At 38.5% G+C, this 25,197-nt stretch overlaps 3 protein-coding genes across 13 annotated transcripts; 2 read left to right on the top strand and 1 right to left on the bottom strand.

The window, feature by feature from the left end:
- Positions 1 to 1,890: 1,890 nt before the first annotated feature.
- LOC107221165 (phosphatidylcholine:ceramide cholinephosphotransferase 2) lies at positions 1,891 to 11,506 on the bottom strand. 9 transcript variants are annotated; one of them, XM_015660068.2, is made up of 7 exons: positions 9,841 to 10,130; positions 9,335 to 9,685; positions 6,565 to 6,950; positions 6,274 to 6,484; positions 5,910 to 6,184; positions 5,490 to 5,665; positions 1,891 to 5,358 (listed from the first exon to the last, which is right to left on the bottom strand). In XM_015660068.2, exons 2-7 carry the CDS (start codon positions 9,385 to 9,387, stop codon positions 5,203 to 5,205), a joined length of 1,257 nt encoding a protein of 418 aa, XP_015515554.1. In that variant the 5' UTR covers positions 9,388 to 9,685; positions 9,841 to 10,130; the 3' UTR covers positions 1,891 to 5,202. The 9 variants fall into 9 exon arrangements, with proteins under 9 accessions (XP_015515554.1, XP_015515553.1, XP_046589599.1 ...); XM_015660067.2 differs by lacking the exons at positions 9,335 to 9,685; positions 9,841 to 10,130 and adding an exon at positions 10,743 to 11,506; XM_046733643.1 differs by lacking the exon at positions 9,335 to 9,685 and having other exon boundaries at positions 9,740 to 10,131.
- Positions 11,507 to 12,653: 1,147 nt separating this feature from the next.
- On the top strand, positions 12,654 to 19,511 carry LOC107221163 (protein transport protein Sec24C). The gene is made up of 18 exons (XM_015660061.2): positions 12,654 to 12,803; positions 13,655 to 13,876; positions 13,962 to 14,083; positions 14,307 to 14,406; positions 14,561 to 15,357; positions 15,430 to 15,567; positions 15,669 to 15,848; positions 15,924 to 16,119; positions 16,192 to 16,307; positions 16,391 to 16,801; positions 16,884 to 17,010; positions 17,081 to 17,241; positions 17,337 to 17,516; positions 17,612 to 17,813; positions 17,899 to 18,093; positions 18,194 to 18,385; positions 18,504 to 18,697; positions 18,796 to 19,511. Exons 2-18 carry the CDS (start codon positions 13,663 to 13,665, stop codon positions 18,934 to 18,936), a joined length of 3,666 nt encoding a protein of 1,221 aa, XP_015515547.2. The 5' UTR covers positions 12,654 to 12,803; positions 13,655 to 13,662; the 3' UTR covers positions 18,937 to 19,511.
- A 468-nt stretch (positions 19,512 to 19,979) lies between these two features.
- On the top strand, positions 19,980 to 25,065 carry LOC107221169 (heparan-alpha-glucosaminide N-acetyltransferase). 3 transcript variants are annotated; one of them, XM_015660077.2, is made up of 12 exons: positions 19,980 to 20,263; positions 20,654 to 20,795; positions 21,147 to 21,277; positions 21,414 to 21,529; positions 21,726 to 21,906; positions 22,130 to 22,334; positions 22,399 to 22,566; positions 22,649 to 22,770; positions 22,891 to 23,060; positions 23,596 to 23,770; positions 24,313 to 24,425; positions 24,714 to 25,065. In XM_015660077.2, the coding sequence occupies exons 2-12, from the start codon at positions 20,673 to 20,675 to the stop codon at positions 24,893 to 24,895; spliced, it is 1,686 nt and encodes a 561-aa protein (XP_015515563.2). In that variant the 5' UTR covers positions 19,980 to 20,263; positions 20,654 to 20,672; the 3' UTR covers positions 24,896 to 25,065. The 3 variants fall into 3 exon arrangements, with proteins under 3 accessions (XP_015515563.2, XP_015515565.2, XP_015515564.2); XM_015660079.2 differs by lacking the exon at positions 19,980 to 20,263 and adding an exon at positions 20,306 to 20,578; XM_015660078.2 differs by lacking the exon at positions 19,980 to 20,263 and having other exon boundaries at positions 20,590 to 20,795.
- Positions 25,066 to 25,197: the final 132 nt, after the last annotated feature.

Below are 25,197 nucleotides of genomic sequence, written 5' to 3'. Positions count from 1 at the left end.
CTTTTGAAAATCGCGAAAATTTTTGCCAAAAATACAAAGGGGTTAACCTTCCTTTTTTTTTGACCAAAAAATTTTTCGTCTCAGAATTGATTCTTATGACTCTTTCCCGACCAATTGGACCCCAAGGAACTCAGAAAACGCAGCAAAAGGAGCGCGGGATCAACGGGAGAGAAGATACGAGGAAAAAAGCACCTGCTGAAAAATGTCGAAAATTCAGGTTTTCGTTTTTTGGCTGTAACTTTGGATGCGTTGATCGCAGCGTATTGGGACTGCGCCCAATCGATTTCTCTCGCAAAATTACGTCGGAATAGTGCCTGAAAGAATTGATTCCAGCACTTTTGAAAATCGCGAAAATTTTCGCCAAAAATACAAAGGGGTTAACCTTCCTTTTTTTTTGACCAAAAAATTTTTCGTCTCAGAATTGATTCTTATGACTCTTTCCCGACCAATTGGACCCCAAGGAACTCAGAAAACGCAGCAAAAGGAGCGTGGGATCAACGGGAGAGAAGATACGAGGAAAAAAGCACCTGCTGAAAAATGTCGAAAATTCAGGTTTTCGTTTTTTGGCTGTAACTTTCGATGCGTTGATCGCAGCGTATTGGGACTGCGCCCAATCGATTTCCCTCGCAAAATTACGTCGGAATAGTGCCTGAAAGAATTGATTCCAGCACTTTTGAAAATCGCGAAAATTTTCGCCAAAAATACAAAGGGGTTAACCTTCCTTTTTTTTTGACCAAAAAATTTTTCGTCTCAGAATTGATTCTTATGACTCTTTCCCGACCAATTGGACCCCAAGGAACTCAGAAAACGCAGCAAAAGGAGCGCGGGATCAACGGGAGAGAAGATACGAGGAAAAAAGCACCTGCTAAAAAGTGTCGAAAATTCAGGTTTTCGTTTTTTGGCTGTAACTTTCGATGCGTTGATCGCAGCGTATTGGGACTGCGCCCAATCGATTTCCCTTGCAAAATTACGTCGGAATAGTGCCTGAAAGAATTGATTCCAGCACTTTTCAAAATCGCGAAAATTCTCGCCAAAAATACAAAGGGGTTAACCTTCCTTTATTTTTGACCAAAAAATTTTTCGTCTCAGAATTGATTCGTATGACTCCTTCCCGACCATTTGGACCCCAAGGAACTTAGAAAACGCAGCGAAAAGAGCGTGGGATCAACAGGAGAAAAATTGAGAAGAAAAATAAACCTGCTGAAAAATGTCGAAAATTCAGGTTTTCGTTTTTTGGCTGTAACTTTCGATGCGTTCATCGCAGCGTATTGGGACCGCGCCCAATCGATTTCTCTCGCAAAATTACGTCGGAATAGAGCATGAAAGAATTTATTCCGGCACTTTTCAAAATCGCAAAAATTTTCGCCAAAAATGCAAAGAGACAGACCTATCTTCAAGTCCTCAACTACAAACAGAATACTATTACCATTATGACTTCCATGGCTTATATTTAGTTAGTTTTCATCTTCTTTAGTGATTTGACAGTTACGTTGCTAGTTCTCTCACGACATGAATACACTTTATTCCTGATGCGTTATGGAAGTCGAAGTTCATAATTAAATTTCATGTACGTGTTGATTTATAAATATAAATAACGCCATTAGTTTTACAGTACCATAGATAACGTTTCATATACGAATGTATAATAATAATAAAGCATATAAAGAGTAGTGAGGATAAATGCATACTTGTCTAGTGAAGTATTAAACGTAGTACAGCCCACGAATATAACTATAAAAAATATATGTCATATGCAGTAGATAATAATGTAACGAAATACAAATGCGCCAATCGAATGGTATACAAGAGAGGACATAGCTCTCTACGTTTTGTATGAATATCAAAACACTACCAGGATGATCATCAACAGTAAATAAATTTTTGGATCCATTAAAGCGAATCATTCGGAAAAACTTCCATGCTTTTATGTGTATTATTATATTCACATTTGTATATACATATATATATACTATTATACATGTATACCATATTTTTGTGTGTGTATATCGATACCTATATTCACTATTTACATTGGATACGGTTGTTTTTCTGGTCTAATAGTAATAAAATTACATGTTAACATTTTATCCAACAAATATCTGCATGAAAAAATATAAATCTATGATTTGGCGGAGTGTCCACGTGAAAATGTAAGCTGACGAAAGCTTCGTTATTATAGCAAAATCATTACATAATGATAATTGCTAAAAATTCAAAGCAATACATATTAATAAAAATACGGAAGTTGATAGTTAAAAATATCAGAAAGTCAATAATAGCTGCTTTCAAGAACATCTTTTAAATAACCTATGATAGTTAGAGCTAGTGTTTGGCTTAAAAAGATGTCCAATTATCCAGGAAATTGCAGAGAAATATTGCATCAAATAATTTGCAGAAAATCGCAAACTCTATAAACCGACAAAAAAAGAATAATTCATAGACCTTAAATCGTCGATGTATCAAAATGTTGTACAATACACAAATTGACAAAAATTCCAAAGACGGATTTATTGTCGACTCATGTTTCCACGTGGACACATCCAAATTTAGTATTCTAGTATTTTGAATATAGTTGTATAATATCATTTTTATTTCTCACAATCTTTATACAGTACATAACTTTTTATCTTTCTCCATTCGTTCTTTCCAAAAAAAATTACTTTTGAAAACACAAAAATTCACGACCCTTTACTAATTCAAAAAGGTCTCATTTTAAACTGTGTATATACATTCATAACACTCCTAATGCGCAGAAAACTTTGTTTTATTCATGTTCAATGTGTTTACTCGTTTGAACATTCAGCTCTTCACTGGTAATTTACATATACAGTGTAGTACTACAAATAGACAGCGGCAGCTAATGAAAGGGTTCAACGTAAGGATCAACTTACAGTTTCTTTTTCTTACAAATTCAAACCTGTATATCCGTAAGGTAAAACTATAAAAGAAAAAAGAGAAATCGTAAGGCAAAATCATTGAACAAGGATAGATATTCATAGCTGCGGAAAACACGCGATAACTCATTAAGCTCATATTGTAGGTATGTATGTTAAGCGGCAAAAACACCGAGTGGAAAACATATCAAGTAAATTATTCGAAGAATTTCCTATATAAAAATCTACTAACAAAATCAAGTAATATTAGACCCATATTTTTAAGTTCACAGGTACGTTTCTTTCAAATCTGATCATCTATTAACACTATTACTGATTTTCATTATACCGATAACAATTCACTTGTTATAGTAATCTGTTTTCAGAATATACTGAATAACGCAATGGTGAGTATAATAACAACGGTTAAATTTCACCATATTAAGAACAATACGAAAACAACCATAAAAAGAAAAAAGATCGTTTGCAAAGTGTAGAGAATTCACGATACGAATGAAAGATTGTCCTGACAATTGATCATCAATCGATGAAATGATATCACGTGTTGCGTTAATTAAGTAGTTAATTAATTGACTGAGAGAATTAATAGAAAGTTACGCACACCACACATGCTCGACCGAATTTAAACAATACATTTTCTGTTAAAGGAGCTTGATAAAATTTGGATCACCGTTCAAAAGCTGAGCTTTTTTTTTCGTTTGTCTATAACGTACAGTAATAATGAGAATCAATAATCATATAATTATCGCTTGGCTATACATTCTGACAACTGGTTACAGCGCTTAAGAAAATAATAATAAGCTCTCAACCTTCCAGGATCGCATGACAGGCGTCAATTTTCTTTTTATTTCAGTTATTCGTAGTTCTCGTGATAGTTAGGTATTCGTATCCCGGAGAAGTCCAAGTGTTTTATTTTTGTGTCATGATACAAATTTTCTTAAAATTAATTTTTTTATCTTTGTTTTTGGAAAGCTATCGAAGAACTGAGAAGTAGTATTTCATTTAATTGCATGAACGCGTATATGCATGTTTTTTCTTTTTCTGCCACTTTCTTTTATATCAAATCTCCAACAAAATCAAAACTAATATATACGTATACATACTCTATACTTGTCGCATAGTTTAGTTAACAATAAGATAGGAGTTGGAAAATGATTTTCTTTTGGACAATTCGTAGTAGCCTCTAGGCGTAAAATTGCAGTCATGTTTCTTATACGACATACATGTGCATTAAATTTAATCATGAATATCACAAACTATGAGTATGCGCAAAATTTGATTTGTCTTCTTTTTGTTTTAACTCAAATTTTTGTGATGGCTAATAGAACGATACTTATGTATACAAAGAATTTTGCCTACACGGGCAATAATTTCCCTTTTTTTTTCATGTAAATCTTTTTAGACATATTCAAACACTACACATAAAACAGTACCAAGAATAAAATTAACTCGTTAACAGGGCTGTTTTATAAAATTATGTTTACATCAGTATCTTCAACGCACAAAATCGGTAACGTCCGACTGCGTGAATGCATTTCACACTTAAAATATACTTATACTAGAATCATCGAAGCATTTGCGATTGCTGAATAAGTCAACGGCGTATAATCTTTTTTTTTTACAGCATGGAAGGATTTTTTAAATATATTGTTTAAATATATATATATATATATATATATATGTATATGTGGTATACTACGAACTTCGCTTTATACACAGATACACAGGGTATTAGAGCATTTTGTGACTCGTTCCAAGAATTAAAATTATCTCCAACAGATCCTTGTAAATAAACAGATAATACTTTCCTATCAATTCTCAAGAGCGTAACGGTTTGCAGATACTTTAAATAACCACGAAAAAAATTGAAAAAGCGAAGAAAAATGACATCTAAGGAAAATTAACTTGCGCTAAAGTAATATGACTAATTAAAACAAACACGACCATAGAATAAAAGTTTAAAAAAAACGCAATAGCAGACTCTAACTTAAATAAATGACAACACATGGCGATTAACAGGACTGAGATAGTTTTCACAAGCATAAATCAACAATCGATAACACCGGTGAATATTTTCGGCAAAGTAAAAAAAGCGACGATTCACTTGGCGCCAAGTAAATCTTTCACACGCAATTTTTTTTACGATACGAAATGTTTTTACATACATTTAATATTAATTATTATACACACCATTCATTACCAGAGACATTTAATACACCTAATGTACCCACGTATATATGTATGTACATATAAAGTAAATATATCACGCCAATGCCACGGTTATCGCCTCTGAATACTCAGGTAGATATTAACTGTCTCGGTTTGGATGCTTGGCAAGAAATCTCCTAGGCCACGGAAGAGGCCAATCGTACTGCCTCGGCACAGTGCCGCCAACGTTTTTTTCAAAGTATTTAAACATTGGAAACCACCATAAACGAGCCAAAAAGTTGTTGGGTCCATGTTGCTGAAAAACCAAAGATGTATAAAGCGAATATTGCCTTTACTCTATTGCAAATAACTTTCAATCAAAGTAACATAGACAAAACAAAGCGACGATTAGATATTGAACATTAATGTGAGAAATATTCAACTCACCTTTAGGTAAGGGTTGTTGGCCAATGTGTGGTAAATGTACCACAAACGTGTGGTAACGTAATAGGCTATGAGAACATCGACAGTGTAATGGCCATGGGCAATCAAAACCATTATTATGCCAACGAGTGACATCAGTCCTGCTAACCAGTGGATCGGCTGACATCGTCTTGGAGAATCTAGACCAGCACAAGTAACAAAGTAACATTCAAGATTTAGTCACGGATTCATTGTAAAGTGATAAGTTGAAGAAAAGATTTTTTTTCGATCCGACTGAGTACATTATGAAATGGAAATAACGTGTTTCCATGAAGTGAATTCGATCAAGAATAGACTCGACTATTCTAATATTTTATAAGAAATTAAGAATCTTTCATCTTTGTTTTTACAGGAAATGCAGAGGCGGAGTTAAAGATCACTTACATTCCTTTATGATAAGGGAGCTGAGAACAAGAACAACTGTATGTCCACTGTAGATGTAATCTCCACAGTATGTGTGCTTTCCATTGATGGACAATCCAAACCCAGAGATAAGCTGCAGTACCCTCTTAGTTATAACTAACGGACTGGAGTTGTTCGCTTTGGGACTACAATAGTAGGTCTTGCTAGCAACTGGCAGAACTGTTACATACATCGTAACGCTCCGCATCATGTAGAGCAAGCCCATAAGTAAAAATATCCGTCTGAAGACTATGAATCTGTACAGAAAAATTATTGATGATTGACTCTAATGAGTGAGGAGTAATCACCCAATCGACAAAGATAGAAGAACAAGTTCAATTATTACCTGTGCTTGTGAAAAATAATAAAAACCGTCGCAGAGTTTGAGACGATCATAATTAGAATTTCCGAAACGTTGAGCGCCCAATCTTGAGAAACTAGGTTGTCCAATACTACGTCAGGAAGAGGACCGTACGTTGCACGGTCCGGTACACGTTCGTGAACCATGGCAAGAGATGCGGTGGTAAGTATAAAATTGACGACCATGAAAAAGAATGCTGTAAAAACACAAGGCATGTTTAAAATTGACAGCTAAATTGGATATTGAATACGCTTAATAACATTTAATCATTCTTACCAAGAAGAGTTTTCCATTTCTCTTTAGGGAACCGAGGTTCTTCTCTTAGTGGCGCAGGTATGTCAAGTTTAACTATATCGCTCCCAGACCCATTTGGTACATTGGGATGCCTTATATGTCCGAGCCCATCGATCTTGTCATCTTCGTCATCGTCGTAGTATTCAGAGCTGCTGCTGACGCCACCCCACCCTTTATCCTTGTTCTTACTCGGTGCACCAGGAAGAAGAGGTTGCCGCTGATAAACGTCGCTTGACTGTGCCATTCCACTACTACTTCCATCCACCGCTGCCTCTACGTCTCTTTCGTGTCCCTCAACTCCTCCCAACGGACGATCAAAACTTCCGTAATCACTGTGTAAGCTTGTTGCTTTTGGGTCCAATACCATCCTGAAAATAGTAACGCTTATCATCCATGTTGCAGCAGTACAAAGGTCACATAAACAGTACAGGTTTGTGCTTTTTGTTTATTCCTGAGCAGTTTTGCAAGGGGTCAGGAGGATGGGCCTTTTAACCTATTACTACAAATTCACTCGTGACACTCGATTTAAAAAAAGAAAAATTGTCATTTGTAAAAAATTTTATACACTACCACTCACAATTCTACAGTATAAATTGAACAGATGCCTTCCTCCATAATTTAATAATGAGTACATTACGTAGAAACAGCTGTGTAAAATATTTGACTTTCTAAGCTTGGAAGATGTACTGAACGTTACACCATTTTAAAGAATCCGCTCAACTAAATAGTAACTAGCTCTCACAATAAGTATTATCCAACGTCTGTCCAAACTTCTCTGTGGGTAGATTCAATTTGTCAAGATCAAGTGAAAGGCCAAATGGGCAACAAGAACTCACGAGATGTGTGGTGCTGCAATAATTCCTACTTATGATTATTGTAGAACGATATGAAATTTATGAGTTTAATTAAAAGGTAAGGTAGGTAAAATTTAACCATAGAATATACATAATGTGAATGATTGGTAAGAGCATTGACCTACGTAGATTTAGAGGGTGAGTATAAACTGTTTTAATGTGAGTGAGTATAAACTGTTGTAAAAATTCCATCATTTTTCTCAATTCCAATTACAAACTTTTGTCCATCCATTTGTGAATGAAACTATACAATGCTATGCAAGCGGTTGGAGTCTGAGTAACCCACTGATAAGATAAGCAAAAATAAAACAGCGATCACTGATTCATTTGCATATAATAGGAATTTTTGCTGAGTTGCAAATACTACATTTATTATCTACATTTCAATTCGGTTGTGTAAGTGATTGCATGCGTAAATGACATATAATATCAATTGTGTTCTTGGAGAGAAATTATTCGACGTTAAAAATAAATTATCATAATTAGCAAATTACAAATCACATCTCTTTCAATGGGAGTATTCGTTTGGAACTAATTATTTAAAGATACAAACTTTGAATTGACCAGTACGATTGATATAGTCTTCAAATATAAGAATACATCAAATATAATCTTAGTCTGACTAAATGTCAACACTGCTAACATGGAGGCCTTTGATGTCTAAGAACAGGACACTCAAGAACTATCGATCAAAATTGAATACAAAGTGATACCAGGCACTCCAGTATTTTACTAAGAGGTTACTGACGGGTACATGATTAAAATCTGTATACATACGTCGTTGAAAGCCTATCGCTCAAGAAATCATTCGATAAATCTGTTATAAAGTACTCATAAAAATCAGATTACTAAATTCGTATAATCTTTTTATAAAGTTGTCAAAACCTTAGTTATAGTTCTTTCCAGACTATGGAGAAAGAAATTATATCAAAAAATGTTGAATGATTCCAGAGATGTGACACTGTGATACAAAAACTTAAACCAGCCTATGGGTATTTGGCACCAGTTCGCTGGCATAAATCTGGATAACACAATAAAAAATATGTGCAACATTTAAACCTGCAATACAATCCAAAATGTGTAAACTAGTGGAAAATTATCAAATAATTTTTTTTCGAGTTCAATGACATTCTCAAATCCGACACCCGCATTTTTCTTTGACATAAAAAAATTTACATGATTATATGCTGCCACACTCTTAGAAAGTCGTGATCAACCTTCAAATCTGATAGGAAAGGTTTATCTAAACTTCGACTACATCAACAAATCATTGTACGATGCTCCAGTTTTATCTATATACTATCTGATCGAAAATCTGCTATTGATAATTCCACCATAATCGTCGATCACTCGGTACGAGTGACTCAGGTTTATACGCTGTCAGAGACTAAAGATGGTTTAGTATTTATATTAAACAACGCAACGCAAACAGCCTGCAGCACATTCTGGAAAGTATTGAAATATGTTGAGAAGTTGATCAATTATGAACTTTGATAATGAGCACGTGAAGTTGAGTAGCAGATTTTATTTTGCGGTAAATAAGGTTAGCCAAAAATAAAGAATGACTACCAAAGAATCAACAGTTGAACAACATGTCGTAAAGAAGTACCATATTGGTGTAATCGTACTTATTTTTGTCGCATGCATCGTAGTCAACAGTGAATATGATGTATTCGTTGAATTGTTGCAAGTCACGGTAAAACATCAACAAGAAGATATTGTCCAATCGAACATTGAAATTCATTGCATATATTTAAAATGCAATTAGTGTAGCATCCACAGCATATTAATAGTACTAACGAGCAAGAGGTCTTTATGTTACGTGTCATATTGTTGTATGCTAGAAATATGTGATGTAAATACAGTGTTAATACCTGTTAATTAGGCTTCTTCATTACCTGGTTAACGCAGTGGGTAATTCGACCTTGACAGGTAGCCTTAATTTATGCATTTTACTCAGGCACTGACCGCGTAATATATTATAGTATAGAAATATGTATAGATATGTATATACTTGTATACCACACGATTTACACTGAACGACGATTAATTATACTCGTCTGGAGACGTTCATGGCAAACATTTCGTTGTAGAAACTATAAAAATTCATATCACTGGTGAAGAAGAGTTTGTGGTAGGAAGCAATGTATTCGCCGAACGATACAACACGAAGAACAGTCTACGATGCAGGAAACGAGAAATCGGAGTATCAAGCCTCGGTACTACCAGATAAGGCAAAGGCTAAAAAACTGCAAACGACAATATATATATATATATATATATATATGTGTGATATGCTTTACTTTTTGGTCGTATGTATGTATTGTGTACTGCTAGGTGCACATGTACCAAAGTTTGTAGGCAACATAGGAAGTGGGAAAATCCGAACGCACGGACAACTAACCACACAAAAAGTACAGGCGGGATAAAGGGGCGAATGTTTGATATGGAGAATTTCAACGTTCCGCAAGAGGGGCCGAATGAATATCCGAGGCGCACTGATTCGTCTACGACGTTCCAAGTCCGTTAACTATACGTATACATTAATCACACGTTGAACCTCTTGCGCGTATGTAGCACAAACACAAAAGACCCATTATTAATGCCTGCAAATTGCTGCCGCGCCGCGCTCCAACGACCAAGTCTTTTAACTCACTGCGCTGCACTGCGCTCGCTGTCGCGTATAGTATACAGGAAACATGACATGCTAAACAAAAAAAAATAAAAGAATAACGCGACGTAAACATGGCCGTTCGCGGCCGTGAAACAACGTAGAGAGAGAGACGCCGAACTCGGTTCAAGTCTGAAGGTCTGAAGTGAGGAGAATAAGTCTCAAAAAAGAGTCGGTAATTTCCATAAGAGCTTTACGCGATGAATATGCAGAGGCGAGTAATAAAAATCTGTCTTACCGACTGCCGATCTGGTCAAGTTCGAGAAACGGAAGGAATGCTGCAGGAGAAAGGTGTCGGAAACTCGAGGAACCGACCGTACAATCGACGCACAACTGCTGCCTGCTGCAGACTGCAGCCAAGCTCTGGGTGTGCAGTTTTGCAAACAAAAAAGGAATGTATTGATGCACGCTACGGGAACATCGTGCAAGCAAATTCAATAAATAAACAAATACACAGATAGCAAATTATCGTGGGACAGAGATAACTAATCTAGTTGTACAATCAACATTTGCGAGATACTACGCATGGATAATATGTTTGAAATTCGAATTCGTAAATCGCTCCCACTTATTTTTCACGTGCAGTATACGTATATACCGTGTGCTTTTCAATTATGCATGCCATTATCACTCACCTAAGCAGAGCTTTCCTCCAGCAGTAGTCTGTTTCGATAACTAACAGCTGTAATTTCATCATATAGGTGGACGTCGCCCAAGGCATATAATGCACGACGTGGGCACGAAGTTAAATCAACCGGTGCCTATAATTTAAACTATTTGCACTACGTTTTTTTTCACGATTAGCGATGAAGAACCTTTTTAGAACATTCGCATCTACACACAACACTGCATGCGCACGATTAATTATCTTTAACTTGCTTTTACTTTTTGGTTACCCGGATCACTATATAATTCCAGGAATTTTTGTAGTCTTATTATCACGTAAACACTATAGTATCCTAATTATGTAAATAATATTATCGCCGACTGATTTCGCAACAAATGCAGTACATATACGTTACTATCTACACGCACAGACTGCAATCGCGCAAGAATTTCAAATAATTTCTTCTAGATAATATACAAATGAGCATTGCGTATTAATCACCTTGGGTTTTATTGAAATTTTATCTCTCGCCATTCGTGGTTCACGATAATTAAGGAAGTAAAAAATACGGCACATCAATATTTACGAGTATCATACAGAGCTGCCGCTAGGATACATGTTTCCAGGCCTGGGACGATGCAATAATGATCATTTATTTAATCTTTTCAATTCATTCTTTCGCACATTTATTGGAGTAATATAAGAATTAGCACGATTAACTGCACTGTGATTTATTATTGTCGCACCTTGAGTATAGTCATGATTATACCTACGTGCCCGAGTATCATGGTACCTGTGCAACCGGGCAGTGAAGAATAGGTTGATGCTACACACGGAATTCGCAACGCCAAGTCCTCAGAGCGCACGCGTTCCCTCATAGATCGTGCGGCTTTCCTCCGAATGGGCCACTTTTTCAAGCTGATACTAACTTTGGTGACGTCACCAGAAACGTATATCCATTCACCAACACAACCCGCTATATACCCACGACCCTTTCCTCAGAGTGTATTATACACACTCACACTTCTTTAGCTGTCCTATATACGAATTGGGAACGAAATGCGTCAGCACCACGCTTAGAGTAAACGCGATTACCATTTACTACGGCGATTGATTATTTCCATACGTATATAAGATAATGATCGAAATTTACGTTCGTCGGTGAACAGATCTATCTATTTTACAGTACTACGTCTGTGCGGAGCAATGTGTTCGTTGTGTTTTATGTCATGATTTCAAAGAAATCGATATTGCTAAGTCATGACAAGAATTTAATTATAGCGCGGGCTATCTGTAAATTTAGGTATGCTGCGTAATCTTGAAAGCGCGACGATCTACAACGATCAGCAGGGTTATGTTACGATAGGCAGTTTCTTGTCCATGCGAATCTATTGATGAGAAACGGTAATAATTAATTGGATTATACGTCTAAACAGCTAAAGATTACATCTCATCCGGCAACATTTGCAAGGCTTAGACAGCTGATCTATGACATGAAGATATCAGTGGCTCGGACTGAATCGTATTGGAAAAAATGAAATGTTAATTCGAAACCTTGAAAAAACGTTACACTGATATTCCTTCTGAGAAAGTCAGCTTGTGTAACATACAATATCGTATGATTAAAAAAAAATGTAATTTTCAGCTGCTTTTGACATTTCACTTTCAGTTTCGCGGAAAATCTTCATTACCGACCGAAGACGAAACCAAAGAGGATTCGTGAAGTTCGCGCTTCACCTACAGAAACGAGCGTCGGTCGATCATCTTTGAATGTAAATGAAAATGTAGTTAATCCATCGATAGCGCAGCAATAATTTTCTTGTATATCGGTATGTCGTTGATCTATGCGTCTCGGGAAAGAGCGACGAAATTTCTAGCGTGTAATAAAGGAATCTTGAATGGCCCAGATTCGTAATGACGTGTCCGTCGCGAGCGTGCGCAGGGCGCATGCGCAGTGCCACCTTACGTGGCATCGGCCTGCAGCAGTAGTGCGTGTTTCTCAATAAAAAGTCTCCCGTACAATTTAGTGTAAACATTTCTGGACATATTCTTATTTGTTATGGTTCAAATACATGTATAACAATTCAACGTGAGTATCTGGCTTATCCAATCACCGATTATCACATATTACACCTCTGTTATAACCGATTTCTTCGATATATGCAAAATGGCCTGCACCCGTTCGCCTGCTCCATCGTACAGAGACATATGACATTTGTTAGAGTAACATTTTGAATTCTTCTTGTTACTCAATTTCACAATTACATCGTTACCAGCATCGCTCACTTTAAATAGCAGAGAATTTTTACTAAACAGCTTCCTGAATTACGCCCCCTTAAATTTCGCCAAGTTTTACCTTGACTTGCGTGTTTAAATACTCATGTGTTGTGTCATATTCCCATTAGATATTTAATTTATTTTCATACCAACATCTCGTACTTTATGGGTTATCGTCTCACTGCAAATTAAAATTTAATACAACTCTTGTCTACCTGTTAAATTAAGTTGTCCAACATTGCGTTACGCATAATCAATTCGGCGACTCGTTTTGACCACCATCACCTTAAACACCATATGTTCGAAAACATATTTTCACACGTTTTAGGTCTTGCATAATTTCGAGTAAATATCACATGTGGAATGAAATATTGAAAACAAATTTCAGACTGGATCCAGCGTGATGTGTAATAGACTCTGTGGCCGAACCTATGAACTTGAAATCCTATTCAGTCTCCATATTTTTCCCATACTTTACAAACCTTTGAACTGGTTAAACAAATTGCTAAACAATTTTAACATCCATTTTCCTCGCCATATGTTTGTCCCATCATACAGACGAACGATGATGAAATGGCGTTAACATTTGACCTTCACTCATGATAGTTATTTTACTAATGCGGCAAAGATCTAATACTTCTTTTCATCTCTTTTATCTTTCAGTATAAACCATGAATCCCCAATACATGCAGCAACAACCTCCTTACTACGGGGGGCCAAACAATGGACCGCCTCGTGGAGGAATAAATGCAAATCTTCCACCAGTTCACTTCAACGGATCTGAAAACTCCCAAGGTTTTCCATCTAAAAATCCAGCTCAAGGCCCTCCTACTCAGGAATCTGCGCTACCTCCACAGCAATCTTATTATGCAAATAATTTACGAGGTCAATTAACATCAGTTATACGTTTGGATAATATTTAATATTTGGTGAAAAATAATTGCTTAATCGGAGATGACCCATATTTCAGGACCACCAACCAATCCTCAGTCTGCTCTTCCGCCCATGAGTCAGCCTCCCAGCAATCTAAACAATCTTGCTAATCAAATGTCAAATATAAATCTAGGAAATCAACCGAGACCTCCACCAGGGGTGAGTTTTGTCCCTTATTCCAAGCTTTCTCACCTCTTATTGAACACTGTCCACTTTCGTCACTTTTTTGAGATTCACGATCGATGACAGACATCTGGGTAACACTTATTTACATGAAATTGTAAAAAACTATCTGGGTTTCAAATTTCGTCTTTTAATTTCGTTTGTATTATTGACTAACAACGATTAAGCTAGCGTCTAAATAAACTTTTTCCTATTACAGGGCTTCCCTCCTCAAGTCAGACGAAGTAGTCCAGGAATGCCACCTCCAACTTCAAATATTAATGGCTACAACAGCCAATCAGAACAGCCTTCTCCCATAGGTAGCTATCGTTGAAATATTCACTGTAACTCTGCCATAGTTGCGGAGGGATAAATTTAAATTGCACATATTCTTTATCAGGGATGCACTTTCGATCCTCTTTAAGTATCTGAATATCTGTCAATGAGTGTTTGAATTAATTTAAATACCAACAGATTCCGCAACACAAAGTCAAATTGATGGACCAACGGTCGGAAAAGCTGGTCCGCCTCTGCCAGGACAAATTTCAGCTGCTCAAATGCCACCTCAACCTGGTCCACCTCTGCCAGGACAAATTTCAGCTCCTCAGATGCCGCCTCAGCCTGGTCCGCCAATTTCTCAGCCTCCCGGGCCTCCACTACAAGGACAAACCTTAGCTTCAGGTGGACCTCAGTTTCCCAGACAAATGCCATCTGGAAATCTTGGCTCACAATTCCCTGGGCAGCTCGGACCTGGTCAACAAAGTCAACGTCTTTCTGGCCCCCAAAGCTTATCAGGACCACCACCACCGAATCAGCCAATGATGCCTGGTCAACAGTTACCTGGACAACAATCCAGCGTTTCTGGACCACCGCAAATGCTGTCAGGTCCGCCTTTGTCCGGGCCACCGATGCGTGGCCAACAGAATATGTCAGGACCTCTGATGCCTGGGCAACAGAATTTATCAGGACCCCCGATACCAGGGCAACAAAATCTGCCGGGGCCACCATTACCTGGGCAACATAATTTGTCAGGAGCTCAATTACAGCCACATATATCTGGACCGCCAATGCCTGGACAAATTCATCCTGCCGGGCCCCATATGCCTGGTCAAATGCAAATGCAGGGTCAACAGCAATACATGGCTGGCCCTCCTCGTCCTGGACAACAACAGCCTGCAGGTGAACCCCAGGGAATAAATAGGCAGCCACTTGGATCAATGCCACCGTATCAGCAGCCAGGTTATCAGCAGCAAGGATATACTGCTCAGCCTGTAAGTGATTCTGTGCTAAGTATGAAAGGCTACAATGATTCGTGAAATAATCGTGAGGAAAAATTGTTTCAGGACATGTATGCTGGACAGAGAAGTCCCTATCAGGGCGGTGTGCCACCAGGGGCACCAGGGGGATTTCAACCAGGTATGCAACCTGGAATGCAACCGCAAACAGCACGGAGACTGGATCCTGACCAAATGCCGAGTCCCGTAAGTTTGGCCTATCTCGCATTTGCTTGACAACAAGTCTGGAAAAGCTCTTGGAATGGTCATTGAGTACTTTGAGTAACTGACAAATTCTTTTTTCATAGATTCAAGTCATACAGGATGATCAGCATACTAAAGGCGGTGTGTTTGTGACTAATCAAAAAGGACTCGTTCCACCTCTGGTAACAACAAAATTCACTACTCAGGATCAAGGACACGCATCCCCTAGATTTATCCGATCAACTATGTACACCATTCCAACGACAACAGATATCATGAAACAGGTAATTTCTCATTCTGGGCGATATATATTTGGAGATATATCGAAAATGCTTGATGATCATGTTTCTCCTTTTCAGACCAGCGTACCATTTGGCCTCATAATTAGTCCAATGGCTAAGGTTGCGGAAGGAGAATACGATCCACCTATAGTCGACATGGGAGAGATTGGTCCAGTGCGTTGTATACGTTGTAAAGCGTACATGAGTCCGTTCATGCAATTCATAGACGCTGGTAGACGGTTCCAGTGTATGTTCTGTAAAGCTACTACAGAAGGTAAAAGAAATTCTCTATTTCTGACACGATTCGCAAAGAGTTCATAACATGACGTTTTGTTTTCTTCTCAAGTTCCAGCAGAATATTTCCAACACTTGGATCACACGGGGCAAAGAATGGATCGTTATGAGCGGCCAGAATTAGTTTTGGGAACGTACGAATTTGTGGCAACTAAAGACTATTGTCGGGTTAGTTACTATGCATAGCAATGTCAATGCCAAATGAAGTATTTTTGAACTATTTAACCATTGAATTTTTCATTTTTTTACAGAATAACACGATTCCTAAACCACCAGCTATGGTCTTCCTTATTGATGTATCGTACAACAACATAAAGTCCGGCTTAGTGCACTTACTATGTTCAGAAATGAAGAGAATCATTCGTAATCTTCCCATCGACGCCGGGCAAACTAGAACGAATATGAGAGTTGGATTCATAACGTATAACAACACAGTTCACTTTTATAACATAAAAGCATGCTTAGCTCAACCGCAGATGATGGTAGTTGGCGACGTTCAAGAAGTCTTCATGCCTCTGTTAGACGGGTTCTTGTGCGACGCCGAAGAAAGTGAAACTGTCATTGACAGTCTAATGACACAAATTCCAGCTATGTTTTCTGACACTCGTGAAACTGAGACCATACTTGCACCTGCCATTCAAGCCGGACTGGAAGCACTGAAGGTATATAAGTAAATAATTAGAGCTAATACAGCGTAAATTATATTATTCAAGTACTCAGCTACTTACTTTGACTTTTTTATAGGCGTCAGATTGTGCTGGAAAATTAATGGTATTCCACTCAACTTTGCCGATAGCTGAGGCACCCGGAAAGTTGAAAAATCGTGATGATCGCAAGCTGTTAGGCACAGAAAAAGAAAAGACTATATTAGGTACGTTCTTGGTTTTCGCGGTTATTTTTCTTTATCGTTACTACTTGTCTAAACTTTTAAATATTTACAGGTCCACAGACCAATGTGTACAACAATCTTGGACAAGAATGCGTGGGAGCAGGATGCAGCGTCGATTTGTTTGTATTCAACAATTCGTATATTGACGTGGCAACAATTGGTCAAGTTTCGCGTTTGACTGGCGGGGAAGTCTTCAAATACACGTACTTCCAGGTAATCGAATCCCGAGACGTTTGATCAATTTCTCATTCTTTGAACATCTTTATAACGTGAAGACACAATTTTAACGATCCTTTGCTTTGCTGCAGGCTGATATTGACGGGGAACGATTAATAACAGATATAATCAACAACATCAAACGGCCAATTGCTTTTGACGCTATCATGAGAGTCCGTACTTCCACTGGCGTTAGAGCAACAGACTTTTATGGACACTTCTTTATGTCCAATACAACAGACATGGAATTGGCCAGTATAGATTCTAACAAGGTACTTAATGTCTACCTTTCACGCAATTTTTAATACAGTATAGTTGGCAAGTTTCATAGCATGTGAATGCCAAACGTAATAATTTTTGATTCCAGGCAGTTGCAATTGAAGTTAAACACGATGATAAGCTAGGAGATGAAGAAGGTGTATTTATTCAAGCAGCTCTATTATATACGTCTTGCGGCGGAGTTAGAAGGTTGCGAGTAATAAATTTGGGATTACGCACCTCATCTCAAATGGCAGAACTATACAGGGCCTGTGATTTAGATGCCATAGTTAATTTCTTTTCCAAACAGAGTAAGAAACACTTTCTAAAATGATCAATGAATTACTGATTCTTAAAATATAAATCTAACCATGAATTTCAACATTTCACCTACAGGCGTGTTCAAGCTAATCGAAGCATCACCCAAGGCGGTAAAAGACAATTTAATCTCAAGATGCGCAACAATGCTTGCCGTCTATAGAAAACACTGCGCTTCACCTTCTAGTGCAGGACAACTAATTCTGCCCGAATGCATGAAGCTCCTGCCACTTTATGTGAATAGTATACTGAAAAGCGACGCGATTTCTGGTGGTACGTTAAACTGCTTGAATTTTTTATAATATTACAAATACCGACAAGTGAATAATTGATTCGTTTTCACAATATTTTTCCAATTATTTCATACTCTTAGGTGCGGACATGACTATTGACGACAGATCTTTCGTCATGCAAGCAGTAGCAACCATGGATATCCCAACTTCAGTAGCTTACTTTTACCCAAGATTATTACCGCTCCATGATATTGATCCTCAAGGTACTGAATTACCCCAAATGGTTCGCTGCTCAATCGACAAATTCACAGATGACGGCGCTTATCTCCTAGGTAAAACTACAAAAGTTTATGAAATTTTATCCATAAGAAAGTTTATCATTTATATAAATATCTATCAAGACAATTGCAAATTTCGTTCAAATACTTACTGGAATCGACCATTTCTCAGAAAACGGTATCCACATGTTCCTCTGGCTGGGTCTCGGCCTTTCGTCGCAGTGGGTGCAAGCTGTGTTTGGCGTACCGTCAGTAGGGCAAGTTGACGTCGATCGTACGATACTCCCAACCCTGGATACCCCGTTAAGCCACCGAATTACGGAAATAATAACGCAAGTCCGTTCGCAGAGACATCGTTGTATGAGGGTAAGCTTGAAGTGCCAAATTCAAAGTATAAAACTTGGGTATCCACTCAAAGAGCCTGCAGATTAAGTAATAATTTGGCATCTTTTTACAATTTTCAGCTGACAATTGTCAGGCAAAGAGAAAAGCTTGAGATGGTTATGCGACACTTCTTGGTCGAGGATCGCGGCGGTGACGGAAGTGCGAGCTACGTGGATTTCCTGTGTCATATGCACAAAGAGATCAGGACACTTCTTAGCTAATAAACGTGTCCTGCGTACGCACGCTAATTGTGTCAATCTTCTTTCCACTTAATTACAAGTATAGATTCAAAAAAGATAAGCAAGAAAAAAGAAAATAGTACATAACGCAAATACGAAACGAACCAGTTGGTTGTTACATATATAGACGTACATACCATACTAAACTATACTATACAAAAAGGTATGATAAATAAATTCAAAACTGAAAAAAAAATTGCTACAATAATATCCAACGTACGCAGACAAAATATCCAGGCGGGAGGAAACGCAACATTTACGTACCTTTGAACACACAAACAACAAACATATTGTAGAGTCGTCAAGAGTAGACGTGTTGCAAGGGGAAAAAACCTAAGGCAAAACAGCGTCATTTATAACTACATACTTACATCATATAAAAGATGAAGCACAGTGATTTATACTTGTACGGAATTTAATTGTAAACGTTTACTGTATTATTATTAATTTCATTTTAACTAGCCCATTATTATTATTATTATTAATTATTATTATCGTCTTAAATTAAATGCTGAAGTTTATTAAATCATATATTATAAATTTATATACGAAAAGAATCGGTAAAGTTACTGTACATATATTTATATGCCCGCGATCTTTTCAATTATGCGAATTTCGTCTCAAATACTTGTCGATGTTTCATCATTCTTCGTACGCTGCAGTTGATCATTGTGCAGGAGAAAAAAAGAAGAATTGATTCGGAATGTAAAGAAAAACGTCATCGCCAATTTTACACTTGTTGCTACGTAGCGTAACTATAAAAATGAAGATACAATTCTGAGGTGAAATTAAACGGGGTCACGATCGGGTGTTTTCGAAAGGACGACGAAAGCTTCTTCGGCACAATCTGTTTACTTCACATTTTCTAAATGCGTTTTACGCCCGAGGATATGTACAAGGCCCATCTGCTGTCAGGTTACAATACATGCCAGTACATTTATTCCGGCATACGTTATTACATTGATGCAACGCGTGATGGACGGTCTAACTGAGCGAGCAACCGACCAATGGGCATCTCGACGAACAACAAGTGGGACATAATATGCCCACCATGTGGGCACAGCGTCGTGTCGTTCAAGTCCCAAGAGCGAGAGAGAGAACGACACTCACATGCTCTCCATTTACTGGGGACAGGTGTTGTTGGCAGGTTGCGATCTGCAGTCGATTTCCAATATCGGTACTCGGTTTAATACGGCCTGCAGTTCTCCCTTCGTAGTGCTTAAAAAAAAAAAAAAAAAAAAATTTTAAATACCAAGCATATATTTTTGCAGTGTCGAAACGGATCGGGAGATTCACGCACTCATACTTGGTAAGAATATACTAGTAATCACAGTACTTTCAACCCGTCGCATACTACGCGTGAAAGCATTTTGCAACGAGATAATGTATCAGATCAAACCGGACGGTCCGTTGAGATCGGCGAATATTCTCAAGTGCGTGGGCATTCAATATGTTTCGATGTCGTTACTTGACACTTTTACTTTCGCGCCGATATTTCGCGTGTGCTCATTTTGAAATCGTGATTTTATAACAGTGATATTTAGGTCTCGGGTTGTACACCTACTCACATTTCCCACGATAATACGGACAATTTTCGAAGTCTCCGATTCACTCGCCAGTGCCTGTAAACGTTGCTCACTCATTTTTCAGCCTATCGCTTCGCTACGAGCCTGAATTTTAAGACATCGTTATTTTGTAGATGAAACTTACTCGGAATCATGATCGAAAACACTTACTGCGAGTACGAAGATTTAACGTACGACAAAGCTTGCGTCGCCGTCAAAACGAGCACCGATTATCCCGAAACTTGGCTCTACTCCCTGTCCTCCGATTGCCACTTGGTATGTGTTTTTCATTTCTATTGTCGCTTAATCGGCTTTTATTTACGCATTTTTCATCTTCAATTTACCATTGTTACGCGTCTATATTCCGGGTGCACATGTGCACGATAACTTTTATTCCGATCTACGAGGCTTTGTCGATGTCGATCCTAATTAGAATTTACATACTAAAAAATAACTAACAGTATATATCGCTTGTGCCACGTATCTTCTAAAAGACGTTAGTGTACATAATACGGCTACTCGTTCTACGTTATGAAAGTCCTTAATTGACGCGTCTTCTATATTTATTATCAGTCATACTGCGATGATTAACTCACACCACCGCCATTCGCCAATTACAATTTACAGTGTCCATACACGCGAATCGGTCAGATAACGTACGCTCAAAATCAGAGCTTCACATTTCACACTGAGAGATCTTTGACATGGAGGGTACGAAGCAACGGCGTCGAGGAATATGTTCCGGCATCAAATACGAGGTTTGATTCACGGTTGCGTTATTAATAATTATTTTCAATGCTGTCTAGAAAAAGTCTCAAAGCTGTCAATCCATACCAATCATTGAATTCCATTAAACGTTTGTATAAGTTGTATACATATACTGTTTCCCTCCAGCGACATAATCTGCAGTTTAACACCGAATTTGGGACAATTCGGTGTATACGAATTAAACGTTGACAATGGAAGCTGCATTCTCAGCATCGTGAAGGATCCCTCGAGTTTGTACATGCGTGAGTAACGTGAAAGTAAAGAATATATTTAATTTTAAAAAAATACTATGTGCCGATTCTCGTATAAAACTTGATCGCACCGGCGGACCGTAAGAGTAGAAACGGTTCGTCCTAGTCAGACACGTCAACCAGACATTAAATTCTCCATCATAGATACATATGCTCACATAAGACAACAGCTACGTACATATTTCAGCTCTCCTCGCTGTGTTTCTCGTAACACTCTGTCTACTGGCCGGATGCACTTTATTAAGAACCGGAATAAACAGTTTGAGAAAAAAATTTAGGGTCCGAAATCCGTGCATAGGTGATACGGATCCGCAGGAAAAGGCTTTGGTAGTTAAACGGCGAGTAAGATCCATCGACACGTTCAGAGGGTAGGATATATACTTGTTACAATTATAAATCGGGTGAAAATTTTTTGCTGCAAGATTACCCCGCCGAGTTTTATTCATTTATTTATTTATTTATTTTTTCTTGTTACTTTTTCTTTGAAATTCTAGAATTGAAACAAAATTTCACCACACAATATGTAAGCAAAAGGTTGACTAAACGTGGAATGTTTTCGTTTTCCGCTGATCCTCTTCTCACCCCATGAAGAATAAGTATTCTAGCGATGATTTTCGTGAACGACGGTGCCGGAGGCTACTCGGTTTTGGAGCATGCGACGTGGGACGGTTTGCTCGTCGGCGATTTGGTTTTTCCATGGTTCATGTGGATAATGGGGGTGTGTTTGCCGATATCGGTGGGTTCCCAACTATCGCGACAAGTTTGCCGTTTCACCATGTGTCGGGGAGTCGTCAAGGTATAAAATATGAAATTAATTTATTCCTTCCGCGGATCCGTTAACCGATCGTCGCTCCTTTCAGCGCAGCGTAATTTTGTTCCTCCTCGGATTATCACTGAACACCCTCGGCACGAACGCGCAAATTGAAAACATCCGGTTGTTCGGTGTTCTCCAGCGTTTCAGCGTCGTCTACCTTATCGTCGCCCTGATCCTGGTTCTGCTCAGTCGGAGAAGACGCATCGAGCCCAAGGTGTGACGACCGTCTTCGGCATCCCGAATCGCGCACCCGTCGGACTGGCATTCGTCTAACTTGTTTCGTTCGCACATTTCAGAACCCGTTTCTCGAAGCCGTCAGCGACATTTTCGTTCTTCTCCCTCAATGGATGCTGATTTTATGCCTCGTCGCTGCCCACTCGGCGATAACTTTTCGCTTGCCGGTCGTCGGTTGCCCAACGTGCGTTTCTCAATCATTCGTTTATATTTTAAATTTCACAGCGCGTCAGAATTCGCAAATATTTTCTCACCGCCACCTATAATTGTCACACGTAAAACTTAGCCGGGTTTCAATTTACAGAGGGTATCTTGGACCTGGGGGGCGTCACGACGATGGCAAATATCCCGATTGCGTCGGCGGCGCGGCCGGGTATGTAGATCGAAAAATACTGGGAACACGGCATATTTACCAGTATCCAACAGCCAACACGGTTTATGGATCGGGTCCGTTCGATCCCGAGGGAATACTGGGTAAGAATTTACTTTGAATACATTTTCCACGTTCCAGAAAAGACAGAAACTTTTATCCGACGGATCGCAAGCTGTTGCATTTGATAAATAAATATCTTTTCAGTAAAATCAGCGACGTTTATAATCGGTCGATGAACTCGGATTGAACGGAAAAATAGGCCAATGATTCTTTATTTAAAACACAACATTCCGAAGATTAGATACCGCGATCATTATAGAGCTAAATTGATATGAAAACATGTATATAAAAGTTTGTACGAGTAACCTAATTGGCCTTACTTGCCGCCTCGTCGTTATATTCGTCTGATTACTGCCTGACTCAATTTTTTTATACTCTGTTTTACCAAAAATCGCGGCTTTCGACGGTTAAATACGAATTATATTACGTAGGTCTTGTCGCTTTTCATCGAATTAAATCGCGGTCAAATTTTCGAAGTTGTGATTAGTTTAGAACTGGATTCTCAGGACCGAACATTTCTGCAACTTACATTTGCTGTTGATTTCAAGGGAATAAATATCGTCTCTTATTCTACAGGTTGTCTAAGCTCGGTGTTTCAGGTATTTCTCGGTGTTCAGGCTGGTATGATATTGAAATACTACTCGAGTTGGAAGGACCGAGTTTGCAGGTGGATCGGATGGGCCTTAATTTGCGGGGGCCTCGGTCTCTCGTTGCACTTTACTAACATTGTACCAATGAACAAAAATTTATGGTGAGCATCGTGTGAACCTGTACTGTACGTCGATTTCTTCCCCTCGCTATATATACATATACAGTATATAACAACGCGAATGTCGCGAGAGTTTCACGTCTGATTTTTATGTCGCGCTCTCGATTTCGCTGCACTTCATGAATTATTCCCCACTTTTTACATCCCGATAACTTCTCATTCGCTCGTTTTTTCAAGGTTTCCTCGACAACTGTGATCGAGGTATATTTTTACGTCTGAAGCTCCTTCACGGTTGGGAAAAATGTGCTTTGTATCGATCATGAAATTTGAATGTTTCATTTACGTGATTCGTTCTTTCTTCAAGTACACCGCAACACGCGGTTGCAGGATATAATACATCTCAGATTTTCGTCAAATTCTTTCTAGCGTTGAATTTGAAAATTTTAGGTGAATAATTGCACAATCGCGTTCGATAACTAGATTGCAAAAATAAATAAAACTGACATTCCCGATCCAGCCGCAATTAACGTATGAAACTTATCGCGTAACACGTCGCAAATTATTTAACAGACACATTTTTCTAGGTCAATGTCTTTCGTGCTCGTTACGACGAGCCTCGCGTTTCTGTTACTGACGATTTGCTACGTCTTGGTAGACGTGACGGAATATTGGCGAGGCGGACCGTTCAGGATACCCGGTGAGTATAAAATAAATGCGGCCCACTTGACGGACAAGCGAGACGAATCGATGGTTTCCGATATTCGAACCGAATAAAACAAATTAATTATGTTACAAATCCGTGCTGGCCGAGAATCGTAAAAGATTCGAATCGTCCGATAAATCGATCCGCACTCGCGATCCATACAACTTAACTTCGCTGTAAAATTCCACCGCATCGGATTACGCGTCCTGCATATTAGAAACGAGCACGCCCGAACATTTCCAACTCTCTAATTGCCAGGTATTAACTATTCCCCGTTTCCAGGAATGAACGCGTTGGCGATGTACGTTGGTCATCAGCTCTGTTATCAAATATTTCCGTTCCACTGGGCTTACGGTGAAATGAATACTCATACCTGGCGTCTGATCGAAACGATATGGGGCGTCGGGCTTTGGACTGCGATCGCCTACCTTCTCCATGCCAGGAAAATATACCTGGCATTATGAGACGCGCTCTTTTTTCCCGATCGACATCCATCCGCTTCGCCATTTTATCCCGACACGATTCACGTTTCGCTTCGTGTCGCGGTATAAAATGCGAGCGCACTTTTATACCTGATAACACTGTTGGCTACAAATACACGATTATGTGACTAAATAAATAATCTTACAATATATGAATACAACGATTCGGTTTTCTCTCTCATTCGTCGCCTAAACAATTTGCTTTTTGCACATATTATTTCTGCACAGGCACTGCGGGCGGTATCATTGTGATTTTATAAATAATAATTTATTTTACACAACTT

This window comes from Neodiprion lecontei, chromosome 1 (genome assembly GCF_021901455.1).
Source record: "Neodiprion lecontei isolate iyNeoLeco1 chromosome 1, iyNeoLeco1.1, whole genome shotgun sequence".
In the NCBI taxonomy this organism is placed as follows: domain Eukaryota; kingdom Metazoa; phylum Arthropoda; class Insecta; order Hymenoptera; family Diprionidae; genus Neodiprion; species Neodiprion lecontei.
Note: the sequence above shows the minus strand (reverse complement) of the source record. Positions and strands in the feature narration are given on the sequence as shown.

Bases quoted from the DNA above. Each gene is read 5' to 3' on its own strand.
- LOC107221163 (XM_015660061.2), top strand. From the start codon at position 13,663: ATGAATCCCCAATACATGCAGCAACAACCTCCTTACTACGGGGGGCCA. The intron at 15,568-15,668 runs GTAAGTTTGGCC...CTTTTTTCATAG, and splicing joins CTGACCAAATGCCGAGTCCC to ATTCAAGTCATACAGGATGA. The intron at 17,242-17,336 runs GTAATCGAATCC...GCTTTGCTGCAG, and splicing joins TCAAATACACGTACTTCCAG to GCTGATATTGACGGGGAACG.
- LOC107221169 (XM_015660077.2), top strand. From the start codon at position 20,673: ATGATCGAAAACACTTACTGCGAGTACGAAGATTTAACGTACGACAAA. The intron at 22,335-22,398 runs GTATAAAATATG...CGCTCCTTTCAG, and splicing joins TGTGTCGGGGAGTCGTCAAG to CGCAGCGTAATTTTGTTCCT. The intron at 23,061-23,595 runs GTAAGAATTTAC...CTTATTCTACAG, and splicing joins CGATCCCGAGGGAATACTGG to GTTGTCTAAGCTCGGTGTTT.
- LOC107221165 (XM_046733631.1), bottom strand. From the start codon at position 9,180: ATGAATTTCAATGTTCGATTGGACAATATCTTCTTGTTGATGTTTTAC. The intron at 6,185-6,273 runs GTAATAATTGAA...TTTTCTGTACAG, and splicing joins ATTATTTTTCACAAGCACAG to ATTCATAGTCTTCAGACGGA. The intron at 5,666-5,909 runs GTAAGTGATCTT...GTGCTGGTCTAG, and splicing joins CTCCCTTATCATAAAGGAAT to ATTCTCCAAGACGATGTCAG.